At 46.1% G+C, this 14837-nt stretch overlaps 1 protein-coding gene across 1 annotated transcript in view; it reads right to left on the bottom strand.

The window, feature by feature from the left end:
- Nucleotides 1-10679: 10679 nt before the first annotated feature.
- Nucleotides 10680-14837, bottom strand: part of LOC308170081 (metabotropic glutamate receptor 8-like) — a gene marked incomplete at both ends in the record, with an annotated part of 139227 nt that continues 135069 nt past the window's right edge. Inside the window, 2 exons of the mRNA XM_080544813.1 lie at nt 10680-10729; nt 11443-11689. Coding sequence (XP_080400939.1) covers nt 10680-10729; nt 11443-11689 — 297 coding nt within the window. The remainder of the gene's footprint in view (nt 10730-11442; nt 11690-14837) is intronic.

The raw sequence follows: 14837 nt of genomic DNA on the forward strand, positions 1-14837 counted from the left end.
GTCTCTGTATCTGTCTCTGTCTCTGTCTCTGTCTCTGTCTCTGTCTCTGTCTCTGTATGGTGAGAAGTAACAGAGGCTCCCTGCTGTGTTAGGATTCCTTCCTGCCCGTGGGTGAAGCGTACAGTACGTGTATCTGCTTGTGAGGTGAATTATTCATGCCCGACAGTGAAGCTTCACATATAAACAGCTGGGGTTCACGTTGCTCATTTGATGTCGTTACTGAGGCTGTTCATGTGTTGTTGTTCCTGGGGAAGGGCAGGGATTGTTTGTGAACGGAGGGGATTTCTTCCTTGAAGTGGAAGTGCTCTCGTGTGTATTCCTCCCCTGACTGAGTTTATCATTAAAACAGCCGTGCCTTTTTACCTACTAAAAGAGCCGCCGCCTCGGGGGTCAATGTCTCTCTTAACAATGCTCAAGCTGCTACTTACACACAACCACCACTAGTTGGCCGCTTGTAAATCGGCCTGCTTCCTACACAGAATAACTTTATATTAGCTTATCCTGATGTGATTTTGGAAATGTGAGGATACTGGGTGGTAGAACGCACATATCTAGGAAAAGTCATGAAAAGAGGGTCCTGAAATGTGATTGAGTGCAAAGATATAAACACTTTTCTTTACTCACAGGGATCAAACAGACAGACAGACACCACCTCACCTAGGGGGAGACAGACAGACAGACATACACCACCTCACCAAGGGGGAGACAGACAGAAGCAAGACAAAAACAGACACAGGACATAACACAAAACATACAAGTATGTAACAGTATGCAGTACACGTTAGATTTAGAGCAGGTGTTATCATTAAGACATGTTAGGTTGTCACTGAAGTTCATTGCTTTTCTCAACACATCTCCTGAGTTCTGTGAGTTCATCATCAAACGTTTAGCGCCGTTATATAAAGAGAATCTAGTGAGCAGCACCCCTGAGTTTCTATTCTATTCATTCTGGGAATCACCTTTCAATTACTGCAGCATTCAATTACTGCAGCATTCACTGCCATTAACATTGTAAAGTGGCACTCTGGTAAATAATATGAGCTGGAGTGATTGGGCTGTCTTGGGCTGTTATTGTATTGAGACAATCAGCAGCTGGTAATTATTCGGGAAGAGTTGCAACAATGCGAGCGTTTAAACCCTGGGTACACTCCAGGGCTCGCTACGTTCACAATTAGCAGCCCATTGTGGTGTGACCATGAAGGTGGCGTCAACTGTGACTCTGTATAAGAGCCCCCCTCTCTTCTCATCAACCCCCTTCCTACCAACTTTCTCTCTTCTCTCTCACATAACACACAAACACACACTGATATAATTATGCTGATGATGATTGCAGGCCACAAGACTACCAGTTCTGTTTGAAACAAAGGAAGGTTGTTATGAGGGATTATATAAGTTAAGGTTAAGGTTATAAGGTTGTTATGAGGGATTGTGGATTGTAAAGTGTTTGTAAAACCACCTGGATCTGCTTGAAGAATATTATGTTTTTATTTGTATTTGTTTCTCTCCACTTTGATGGAACATGATTAGGTAAAAAGAGAAAAGGTAACACCAAGAAACTGAGAGGGAAACAGGTACAGGGCCTTCAGTAAGCATTCACCCCCCCCCCCCCCCCCCCCTGGACTTACCGTGCCTGCCATACTGTACCTGTCACTCATCACTATCATGTGTTATATCACTATCTGCACTTCTGGTTAGAAGCTCAACTGCATTTCCTTGTCTGGTACCTGTACTCTGCAATGACAATACAGTTGAATCTAATCTAATTCCCCCCCTTTACTATGACACTCCTAAAATTCTCATTTTCCAATAAGTCACTCGATAAGATTAATTGAGTCCATCTGAATGCTAATGCAAGGATAATAGTTCTGTGATTTCGGAATTAATATAATTACGTTATTCACAGACATGATGTTTATAGGGTCCTAAGAAACTCCCCAGTCCCTGCAAGTGACAAACATGCCCATAACATTACATAACATACCCATTATTATTATTATTATTATTATTATTATTATTATTATTATTATCATTATTATTATTATTATTATAACATGATGCAGCTCCACTGTTCTTCACACGAGGGATGGAGCAGAAGCTGCTTTGTATCATTTGCATGTGCTGGATTTGTACTAAACTTAATGATTTTTAGTAAAAGCAAACAAACAAATTCCCAGCTGGTTTCTTTGCTGTTTCACTGGAAACACAATTATAAAACACAATTATATATTAGTTTCATCAAGGGAATCTTTTTGGCCACTTGGTTATATTATAGACCCATTAGCAGAGTGATTAGATTATCCCATCCACTTGTTCTTCTCCCCCGTTCAGCTGTAGATGTGTGTAAGTCTCCCAGGCCTCGGGGTAGCATTCTAGCGTTCTTCAGCTGTTCCTCTCCATTTGCTCAGTTTGTAATGACAACCTCATCTGCACAGAGTGTAATTGATTCCTATGCAAATCAGAGACCCCATACAAAAACAAACAAATACGAAGAACATGGAAAAATACTTACTGAAGTCACTCAGATACTTACTGAAGTCACTCAGATACTTACTGAAGTCACTCAGATACTTACTGAAGTCACTCAGATACTTACTGAAGTCACTCAGATACTTACTGAAGTCACTCAGATACTTACTGAAGTCACTCAGATACTTACTGAAGTCACTCAGATACTTACTGAAGTCACTCAGATACTTACTGAAGTCACAGCAGTGGATGTTGTCAGTGCCAAGGGATGCTGAACCGGTGTTGTATAAATAGTTCAGTTAACACTATTCTTACCAACTGGTCCATAGTCAACACTAACTAACCCATTAACACTATTCTTACCAACTGGTCCATAGTCAACACTAACTAACCCATTAACACTATTCTTACCAACTGGTCCATAGTCAACACTAACTAACCCATTAACACTATTCTTACCAACTGGTCCATAGGCAACACTAACTAACCCATTAACACTATTCTTACCAACTGGTCCATAGTCAACACTAACTAACCCATTAACACTATTCTTACCAACTGGTCCATAGTCAACACTAACTAACCCATTAACACTATTCTTACCAACTGGTCCATAGTCAACACTAACTAACCCATTAACACTATTCTTACCAACTGGTCCATAGTCAACACTAACTAACCCATTAACACTATTCTTACCAACTGGTCCATAGTCAACACTAACTAACCCATTAACACTATTCTTACCAACTGGTCCATAGTCAACACTAACTAACCCATTAACACTATTCTTACCAACTGGTCCATAGTCAACACTAACTAACCCATTAACACTATTCTTACCTACTGGTCCATAGGCACATTCAGGACATGCTCCTGATATAAGTGAAGGAGGTTCATGACTTACCATACCATGATAGCCAACATCTCCAACTCACATCCTGGAGCATGAGCCCACTCAATACAACAAACAGCAGTTTTAGTTTTAGTTTCTAAATACATTTGTGAGCAAACTAGGCTTGTTTTTGATACAAGACTCGAGCCCTCGCTGTCTGCCGTAACACCTTCTGCTCTGTATTCAGGTGAGTGATGGTGATCCATGTCTTTATACATACATGTTTATGTTTAGGGACTGTGATCATCTAGTTATGTGTTTTTAGCATGTTCATGTTCTATCAGCATGTTGTGACGTGCTAAACATGCAGAGCAGCTATCTAACTAGCGCAATGTTCTTTGTCGTTAACCAGCTAGCTTAGTTTCAGTTGAATTTATGTAAACCAGCTCCTTCCCTTCTTGTGTTTTTTTTTTTCTTCCTAACACCAGGGGAGCCACCCCTCCTAAATTTCGTTCTTTGGTACCTGTACTGTAGCAATGACAATAAAGTCCATTCATTCATTCAATGTATGACACATCATTTGAAAGCTTACATTCTGCATGTAGCAGGTTCAGGCACAGAGGAGGTCGACACGGAGGTCTGGGTCTGGGCACTGCCCGTTTATACAATAGTCCACCGACAAGGGAGGAGAAGAAGAAGAAGAAGAAGAAGAAGAAGAAGAATACACTGATCCCACACGTCTTGGCGTTAGCGTGTCTCTGCTGTCCGTCCGTCCGTCTGTCCGCGTCTCACTCCCAGCCACTGCCTGGAGGGAACAAACACACGCAGGTTAAAACACCGTCTGGGATGACGAGTCTGACTGAGGACACCTGCGTCAATCAGCCCCCTCATCCCCACTCCACCACAGTCTGGCTCCCCCTGCAGGCCAGAACGCGCCACTGCTCCCCACACTGCAATTTCATAATATGTGAAAAAACGTGGTCCACCTTTCACATCTGTGTACATGTTGGTTTCACCATTCAGAAATGACAACACTTTTATGCATAGGTACCCGAAAGTGATGGAACAGTTTCACCAAATGTCCAAATGAAGCACTCATGTTTAGTAGTTGGTCAACCATCCTATAGCTGCCTGATGTCTGTGACCCATCGACCCACCACACGCAGGGTATCTTCTCTGGTGATGCTCTGCCAGGCCTGTACTGTAACCATGGTGATGCCCTGCCAGGCCTGTACTGTAACCATGGTGATGCTCTGCCAGGCCTGTACTGTAACCATGGTGATGCCCTGCCAGGCCTGTACTGTAACCATGGTGATGCTCTGCCAGGCCTGTACTGTAACCATGGTGATGCCCTGCCAGGCCTCCTGTACTGTAACCATGGTGATGCTCTGCCAGGCCTGTACTGTAACCATGGTGATGCCCTGCCAGGCCTGTACTGTAACCATGGTGATGCCCTGCCAGGCCTCCTGTACTGTAACCATGGTGATGCTCTGCCAGGCCTGTACTGTAACCATGGTGATGCCCTGCCAGGCCTGTACTGTAACCATGGTGATGCTCTGCCAGGCCTGTACTGTAACCATGGTGATGCTCTGCCAGGCCTGTACTGTAACCATGGTGATGCTCTGCCAGGCCTGTACTGTAACCATGGTGACGCTCTGCCAGGCCTGTACTGTAACCATGGTGACGCTCTGCCAGGCCTGTACTGTAACCATGGTGATGCCCTGCCAGGCCTGTACTGTAACCATGGTGATGCTCTGCCAGGCCTGTACTGTAACCATGGTGACGCTCTGCCAGGCCTGTACTGTAATCATGGTGACGCTCTGCCAGGCCTGTACTGTAACCATGGTGATGCCCTGCCAGGCCTGTACTGTAACCGTGGTGATGCTCTGCCAGGCCTGTACTGTAACCATGGTGATGCTCTGCCAGGCCTGTACTGTAACCATGGTGATGCTCTGCCAGGCCTGTACTGTAACCATGGTGATGCTCTGCCAGGCCTCCTGTACTGTAACCATGGTGATGCTCTGCCAGGCCTGTACTGTAACCATGGTGATGCTCTGCCAGGCCTGTACTGTAACCATGGTGATGCCCTGCCAGGCCTGTACTGTAACCATGGTGATGCCCTGCCAGGCCTGTACTGTAACCATGGTGATGCCCTGCCAGGCCTGTACTGTAACCATGGTGATGCTCTGCCAGGCCTGTACTGTAACCATGGTGATGCTCTGCCAGGCCTGTACTGTAACCATGGTGATGCTCTGCCAGGCCTGTACTGTAACCATGGTGATGCTCTGCCAGGCCTCTACAGTTGTTGTTTGTTTTGAGGACGTTTTGCCTTAAGTCTCCTCTTCAGCAGATTAAACGCATTTTCTAAAGTATTTCATCCTGGAGAACATGTGTAATATGTGATTTGTGATGATTGGCAGGTGATTTGTGATGATTGGCAGGTGATTTGTGATGATTGGCAGGTGATTTGTGATGATTGGCAGGTGATTTGTTGCCAGTCAACAACATTCTATATTTTGTGACTGAAAACCCACCTAGTTGCTATGGCGACATGTTTCGGATCATTTACCTTCTGTACGATGAAGCGCCATCCAACGATTCTGACAAGACGTCTCTGTTTCTGTTTCTGTACCTCAGAACATCCTGCTGCTGTCAGCAGTTTAGATAAGTGAGTCAATTCCAGTGGAATCCAAACATGCCAAAGCTGTAACACCACCGTCATATCTCAGAGATGAGATGGTACACTGCTGCTGGGGATATGGGGCAGTTACCAGGGCAGTTACCAGGGCAGTTACCTCCATCTCCACACCAGTAATTGCCTGGGACCTCTGAACTCTGTGAAGTATATTGTGCATCTGGATCATCTAGGTAGCCATGCAGCCCAAAACACGGATGGCCCTGCAAAACAGCAAGATGCAACTCCAGTGGCGTGTTTGTGGGAGCGTTGGAGCACACAGACCTTAGAACAACGTCATTATTATGATTGCCCACACGATTGCAACACATGCCACAAATATTTTCTGGCCAAGCATCAGACTATCAGTCATGGTTCAGCTATGAGGCCATCTGGGAGTTAACAGGCCTGATGGCCGTCAGCCTATTGATCCCTTGGCGGTTCAAAGAGAAACTGCAGCCCTTACCCCCCCCTCCCTGCCGCCCCCCTCCCTGCCCCCCCCCCACCCCCCTCCCTGCCCTTACTGCGACTGCCCCCCTCCCTCCCTGCCCCACCCCCCCCCCCCCACCCAGCCCTTACTGCGACTGCCCCCCCCCCCTCCCCTCCCTGCCCCCCCCCCCTCCCCTCCCTGCCCCCCCCCCCCCTCCCTGCCCCCCCCCCTCCCTGCCCCCCCCTCCCCCCCCCACCCCCCTCCCAGCCCTTACTGCGACTGCCCCCCCCCTGCCCCCCCCCCCCTCCCCTCCCTGCCCCCCCCCCCCCCCCTCACCCAGCCCTTACTGCGACTGCCCCCCCCCCCTCCCTGCCCCCCCCCCACCCCCCTCCCAGCCCTTACTGCGACTGCCCCCCCCCCCTCCCTGCCCCCCCCCCACCCCCCACCCAGCACTTACTGCGACTGCCCCCCCCCCCTCCCTGCCCCCCCCCCACCCCCCACCCAGCACTTACTGCGACTGCCCCCCCCCCCTCCCTGCCCCCCCCCCCCCCCCCCTCCCTGCCCCCCCCCTCCTTAGGCTCAGTCATGAAAGAGCTGTGCTTCACAGGACGGTGGCTCTGGTTTGCCACAAATCAATAACTCAATAACTCAGTAAATCATCAGAAGGTCAAAAATAAACTTCCACTGTGCTAAAATCAATCCGGGTTGACAAGTGAAACATTTCTGATTCTAATGAGGCTGAATGATACCACGGGGCTGGAGGCCCATTAGTAACACTGGTACAGACCTCATCAGAATCAGTAGCCATGGTGATCTGTCTGAGAGAGACGGTTTAACAAGGTAAGATACATTAGTGGTTTTGATATTGTTTATTATAATTTCATGTTCATTACCTTGGCAGGTAGGAACTCAGCCCTGAGCTCAGACTCTCAGAGATAGTTAGCTAGACGTCACTTTACCACGATCTCCTTTCTTCCCAGGTTCAGTTATTATATTGTTCTAAAGACAAACCTCTCTGTTAGAGTGTTGCAAGCAGAGAGAGATATCTGTGGCATAGAGAGAGAGAGAGAAGCAGAGAGAGAGAGAGAAGCATATAGAGAGAGAGAGAGAAGCAGAGAGAGAGAGAGAGAAGCACAGAGAGAGAGAGAGAAGCAGAGAGAGATATCTGTGGCTGCAAGCCCCTGCATAGATAACTGGCTAAGTGATCACCCATAGAGGAATGTGGGACAATGCTGAGTAGCAGAGAAACTTACAGGATGTCTGTCTAAGAGCCAATTAAGCGTACGCTGCACAACTGACCTGTCTCCCTGGCTCACTGGAGGTACAGAGAGAGAGGGTAAAGTAAAGAGAGGGTCTGGGGAGAGGAGGAATCCAAATACTTGAAAGGTCCCCTCCCGCTATCTTGTTCTTGTTCCTGGTCGTCAGCTGTCTGGGCAGATGTGGTACTTTAGGAGACAAAAAGCAGATTTGAACATGGAGAAGACTCGAGTCAAAACATATAGTTTTCTTTTACTTACTGTTTTGGTTCCATTGCTCCAAACAAACTCAGTCTAGCCCAAACCTAAAGTAACTCAACCCAGATGTGATGGGTGCCGTTACGGTGGACTGTAGGTGGAATATGTGTCACATGCTCTATCTTTTTATGTCTCCCCATGTGCGGCAAAGTCGCCCAAAAAGATCAATACACCAGTCTATTTTAACAAGCAGAGACGACACCCTTGGGATCGTCGGCCGGTCGAATGTTGGTCAAACCTCAGATAAATCTGAAATAAGACATTTTATCTGTTGAGCTGAAGAACATTGAGTGTCCAAGGTCGACATAGCCAGTACACCTAGCAGAGTGGTGGTGTTTGCCGTTGACACGGTACAGCAGTGCGGTTTCAACAGTTTCAACACCTTTTGAAAATGTCACAGGAAGCAGGGCAGTAGTGGACTTGTTTAGTTCATATGATGTTGCTGCCCCCCAGTAAACAAAGAGTCCAAAAGACGTCCTCAGGGAAGCCGGAATGTGGGTTCAGATGACGTCTTTCTAGGATGTCCAGGTGGCGTCCTCTGGACATCCTAGAAAGACGTCATCTGAACCCACATTCCGGCTTCCCTGAGGACGTCTTTTGGACTCTTTGTTTACTGGGATTTGTGGACAATATAAAATGAATTACCAAGTTGGATGGAAGTAAGAATGTGTGGGTCCAGATATTAAAAAGATATATACAAAACAGAGAGAGAGATTCTGATTAATGTATTTTCATTTGTTCCTGAGGAGAAGCTCTTGTGTTCTCCCCAACTACAGAGGAGTGAAATTAGATCATCAACTAGGGACAGAAACACTTCCATTTCCAAGGGGTTCATCACTCAAACGCTCAACTTGTCCTCTCTCCTTTGTTCCATATACAGTATTCATTATACGCTTCAGGAGTTTTCACTGTATTGATCGGGCCTGCTCCCCTGTTCCATCGTGTTTATTGATTTTCTTGGCTGGTTCTCACATTCCTAGAGAGGAACATGCTAGAACATTCACTGTGGGGTTTTTCTTCTTCTTTCTCCGCTGGTGTTGTAGAATCCAATTAAATCAGCATCACCCACCCAATTTACTGGGCGGAGGCAATGTCCCCAAGCACCTGTCATAGTACCGTCACCAAGGTCCTCGTTCAGTTATATGATACGCAGCTCTGTGTGCAGGGCCTAGGGACGGTATTCAGACCTCTTCACTTGTTCCACATCTTGTTGTGTTATAGACTCAATTTAAAATGGATCAAATTAAGAATTTGCCATCAATCCATCCAGACATAACACCCCAGAATGGCAATTGTGTGTAATTGATTCCTATGCAGAGACCCTATAAAACAAAGATATTAATTCCAAACTCACATGAACTATTATCCCTGCATTAAGATGGACTCAATTCAACTTATTGAGCCATTGATGACATTTTAGCATTTTAGCTCATTTTAAGAGTATCATAGCAAAGGGTCTGAATACTTACATGAGGTATTTCTGTATTTCAATTTTAATGTCTTTACTGTAATACATTTACTGAAATAAAACAAATATTATGGTGTATTGTGTGTGGATTGATGGCAAATTATAACAAAGTGTCTGAATACTTTTGCAAGGCACTGTTCTGGTATACTATTATAGGCTACTACCTACTATTGAACATCTTGGTGGTGTTTTAAACTGCAATCTGAATCTGTCCGGTTCACGTTGTCTTCTCTCTCACCTGGTTAAACCATAAACCTGGTTATCATTCAGAGGTGTTGTTATATTATATATATATATATGTTATATTATTGTTATATTAAGGAGCTGCTAAAGCAGATCAGGTTGGTGTGCATACATACCCTCCTCTTCATCAGTACAATCTGACAGGCTGCTTTGCTCTTGTGCATTAAAACATAAGCTGTTGATCTCGTGAACATTGACAACATGTTTCCTGTTGAATGGAGGTTTTACAGGACAGTAGCTTGTATGAAGTCAGACTTCTGACATGTCAGTCTGTCAGTCTGTCTCTGGGGAAACAGAGCTGTTTGTTTTCCTTTAAGAGCATAAGGTTAATAGGGCTGGATTTCATATGCTGTTTTGACACTTCATAAATATTGTACGTTATTAGCCTACTTGCCAGAATGGTTTCTCTTCAGTGAGGCACAATGAAGGTCAAAGTAACACAATTAAACATATAGTATAGAGGGAATAAACATTTTTAGAGATGATTGTGTAATTCCATTAATCCTATTCTGACATGTTACCTTCTTATAGACTTGAACCTTAAACACACATCCAACCATTTGCAAAACATTCCTTTATTATAAATAAAGTATTTGTATAAAATTTGGCATGCTGAAACCATGGCATTTACAGAACTCACAATTGGAGGCTGAACGTGAGTTAGCCGACGCAGAGACACGCTCATCTCATAAACACGTCAGACGAGATGAGACAAGAATCAGAAATCTTCACCACAGAACCACAGAAAACGTACAATCAGAATAACACCTAACATGGCTGACCCCAACAAGAATCTCTTAAAATTGGTTTTCCCCCTTTTTGATCACAAACCTCTTTTGTGTCTCTTGGTTTGTTTAGTGACCATCAGCTTGGTTTCCTCTGCTTGCAGGAGGCCCGACACAGACAGATTCATTCATCTGCCACCCTCCTTTTTGGACACTGAGCAGCAATGTCAATGTCTGTTGTTTGTGTGAAGTATCTCTGGTCTGAGATCTCCAGGTCTGCATGTAGAACCCCCTGGTCGTCCTCAGCTCAGAGCTTCTCTCTCTTCAGATGGCATGGTTGGTGTAGCTGACATACGTTGTTTTGGTTGTCGGCACTAGACAAAGAAGAGAAGGGAGAGACTGTTTTGCTTATCTACAATAAAATCCTTCCATCAAAACACAGTAGTTAGACATCTAGAATATTGTTTTCTAGCCGACCATTGTCATTTGTGTGTGAGATCAATCACGATTTCGTTCACAAGCTTGTGTTGAGAAATGTTATGAAATTCTGCATTTGTAAAATAAATAAATAATGAGTTATGTATTAAATTGGTAGAAAAGCCGTCAGCACACATCTGACAGGTAAACAAACGAAGATTTGCTGCATCAAATCATAAACCTGTCCAGACGAAACTGAGATGGATTTGTTCCATTCTCAGATGATTCAGATGAGAGCTTCATTTATCTTATCAACAAGCACAGAGATAATTATGTGTACATTTACAGTTACAGTGATTCAGCATTTTCAGCAAAACGCCAAATACAAGTCTAATGAACTACCAACAAAATGAAAGTTTTCATACTGATCTCAAGGAAGGATTCAGCCTATACACAGTCGTCCTCCCACCCCAACCACACTTTAATAAGACCTGGTCTCTCTCTGTGAGACTATCTGGTCTCTCTCTGTGAGACTATCTGGTCTCTCTCTGTCTCTCTGTGAGACTATCTGGTCTCTCTCTGTGAGACTATCTGGGACAGACAGAAGAGTCAGATAGAGTCAGATAGAGTCAGATAGAGTCAGATAGAGGAGTCAGATGGAGCCACTCACCGCTGGCATCCACGCCCTGGCAGAGCTCGGTCTTCACCTCTCCGTTGGGCCTCTCGGCGGCCAGGTGGGACAGCTTGCTGGTCATGGTGGCGGCGGTGGCGATGACCTTGAAGCTGCGCTTGCGCTTGGGCACGTTCTGCTCCGGGTGGAACAGGATGACGTACACCTTGGGCACGTAGAGCATCCCCAGGGACACGGACGCGCTCAGGCTGAGGGAGATGGTCAGCGTGGCCGTCTGGATGTACATCTGGAGGAAGAGGAGGGGGAGAGAGGAAGAGGAGGGGGAGAGAGAGAGGAAGAGGAGGGGGAGAGAGAGAGGGGGAGAGAGAGGAAGAGGAGGGGGAGAGAGGAAGAGGAGGGAGAGAGAGGAAGAGGAGGGGGAGAGAGAGGAAGAGGAGGGAGAGAGAGGAAGAGGAGGGGGAGAGAGGAAGAGGGGGAGAGAGAGGAAGAGGAGGGGGAGAGAGAGAACGAGGAGGGGGAGAGAGAGGAAGAGGAGGGGGTGAGAGGAAGAGGAGGGAGAGAGAGGAAGAGGAGGGGGAGAGAGGAAGAGGAGGGAGAGAGAGGAAGAGGAGGGGGAGAGAGAGGAAGAGGAGGAGGAAAGAGAGAGGACGAGGAGGGGGGGGAGAGGGAGAGGAGGGAGAGAGAGGACGGGGAGAGAGGACGGAAGAGGAGGGAGAGAGAGGAAGAGGAGGGGGAGAGAGGAAGAGGAGGGGGAGAGAGGAAGAGGAGTGGGAGAGAGGAAGAGGGGGAGAGAGAGGAAGAGGAGGGGGAGAGAGGAAGAGGAGGGGGAGAGAGGAGGGGGAGAGAGGAAGAGGAGGGGGAGAGAGAGGAAGAGGGGGAGAGAGGGAGAGGAGGGGGAGAGAGGGAGAGAGGACGAGGAGGGGGAGAGAGAGGAAGAGGAGGGTGAGAGAGAGAGGAAGAGGAGGGGGAGAGAGAGGAAGAGTGACCGATCAGTAAGGCCCAAGTGCTTCAAAGAGATGCTAGAGGAACGAGGGATCCTTTGTGGTTCCATGAGAAAGCAACTTGTAAGTAAGTAAGTAAAACGTATTTCTATAGCACCTATCCCAGACCAGGGGTCACAAAGTGCTTTACATATAAGAACATAATAAAAGAGTGAAAGTAATAGCAGGTTAAAATAGGCAAACAAGTGAAAATAAGAACAAGTAACAAACAAGTGTACAACAATATCAACAGGACACAGAAAGACAGTCTATACAGGACAGTCTTGAGCTGTTTTTTAAAAGCAACTTGTGTCATTCCTAGACACTGTAGTTACTGTAGACAGAGTTAACATCAGAGACGTCGTTCCTGAAGGTGGTCATTCTTGTTCAAAGGTTGTGGTTTTAATGTGCATTTCATTGTCATTGTAAACTGAAGCCATCTATCCATGTTCTAAGATGTAGCTGAGGCTCTTATATGAAATAACTTACAGTCAACGCATAGACCAGACTGGGGGGGAACTTGGATCAAACTCACAGTCAAAGTGTTATAGTATTAGTATTAGTAGTATTTGGTTAATGAGCATTTCAACCAACCAGACCTCCTCTCTGCACGCTTACCGTATACATAGCGTGTTCCCATAACATGATCACTCACAGTAGGATCACTCACATTAGGATCATTCACAGTAGGATCACTCACAGTCGGATCACTCACAGTAGGCTACATTACTGTGGGACCTTCATAGAGTATAACCACAGCAAACCCATCCAGACAGTGACCTAGCCTACGTAATACGCAGGACTACACCGTATCTCCACTAGGAAAGGCCAAGGATTTCCGTATACCCACTTAAACATGTGTGAGGATACATAACAGCGTTGTGTGACAGAACTTTCACACTTTCATTCATAAAATTCACCCCGTCTGTTTTACAAAGCACTTGAATTTCTGACCATTGGGACTGACTATAGCGTCATATACCATCAAAGGGGGGAGATGCGACATGAAATATGTCAAAATGCAGCACTACCATGCACAGATCAGCCTTATAACATGTAATGTTACATATATAACGTTAGACAGGGAGCGCAGATTTATTTTTATGGCGTTCCGAAATTTAACGATATGAGGCTGGGAGGGAAAAATCACAGTATACTCACTAGAAAACACTAGACTAGACCACTGAGTCTAACCACAGACAAAGCAGACAAGGTAACCCCAACCACATGTCCACCCCCCCACCCCCACACGCTGGGCTCAACCTGGCCACACCAGCTCATGTCATGTTACACTACCATAGCACCTTAGCGCCTGTTGCAAACCAAAGAAACCGCTGACACAAACACCCACATGCCGACACAACAACACCGCTGCTCGGAGACCACCTGAGTAGTCATGGCAACAGCCTGAGAATTTTTGAGCACAGCTAATATCTCTCTCTGAGTGGTAACCTGACAGAGAGGATCCTCACAGGGGAGCTAGCCATCCATGTCTGTATGTTTTACTACAGAGCGTCATAGAGAATAAAGAAGAACTCACAGACAACAGATGGCAAGGCTCCCTCGAGTCCAAACATCTCTATTGTAGGAAGCCAATTCCATCACACATCAAAGGTGTCGTTAGGAAAATGCACGATGGACATTCAAGCATGAAGCCATTTAGCGAGCCTCTGGGAGACCACATCTAGAATGATCTATACTGGGAGGGACAACGACATCTTTATTACAGACACTGATTCACACACTTCAAGGTCAACCTCACAGTTGGGTAAACATGAAGCCGTTCATGTAGAAATGTTTCAAAGGAATCTATCCATGTTGTTATAGAAATCTATCCATGTTATTATCTATTTATCTATCTATCCATCTATCTATCTATCTATCTATCTATCTATCCATGTTATTATCTCTGCCTGAAATCCTGAGAATTAAGTGCCCTCGGGTATCTTTTAATTGAAACTTGTTGGCAGCAGAATATGTTGTAGTTGGTCTCCAGTTGGACTCCACAACTCAAAGCTGGTGGCAAAGCCCTGCTAGTTTGAACTAGTTCAGCAACCTCCTTAGATCTATAAAAAGAGTGATAGTGTGATAAGTGTCGGGGTTTCAAAAGGCAAGAACCCAGGACCGATCACCCTGGCTTCTGGGTCAGCCAGGAATCTGGGCCATGGAGCTCAGTGACATCTAGCCCCATACACCCCCCCGCACTCTGTTACCCCCCGCGCCTGGTGTGATGGCAGCGTCAGAGAGAGGAGAGGATCAGCATCAGAGCACGGTTTGGGATGAACGTGGGGAATAGGATTCTCCCATTCAGTCTTCTCCCTTGAGAGGAGCATTTGATATAGTGATGCACTTGTATGAGCCCACACCTCCACCTGCTACCTCCACCTGCCTACAGGTGTGTAACGACCCACTTTCTGCTGTGTAGCGTTTGTCTGCTGTACGTACGTTGCAGCC

Source organism: Nansenia antarctica (assembly GCF_963989245.1).
Source record: "Nansenia antarctica genome assembly, chromosome: 14".
Lineage (NCBI taxonomy): Eukaryota > Metazoa > Chordata > Actinopteri > Argentiniformes > Microstomatidae > Nansenia > Nansenia antarctica.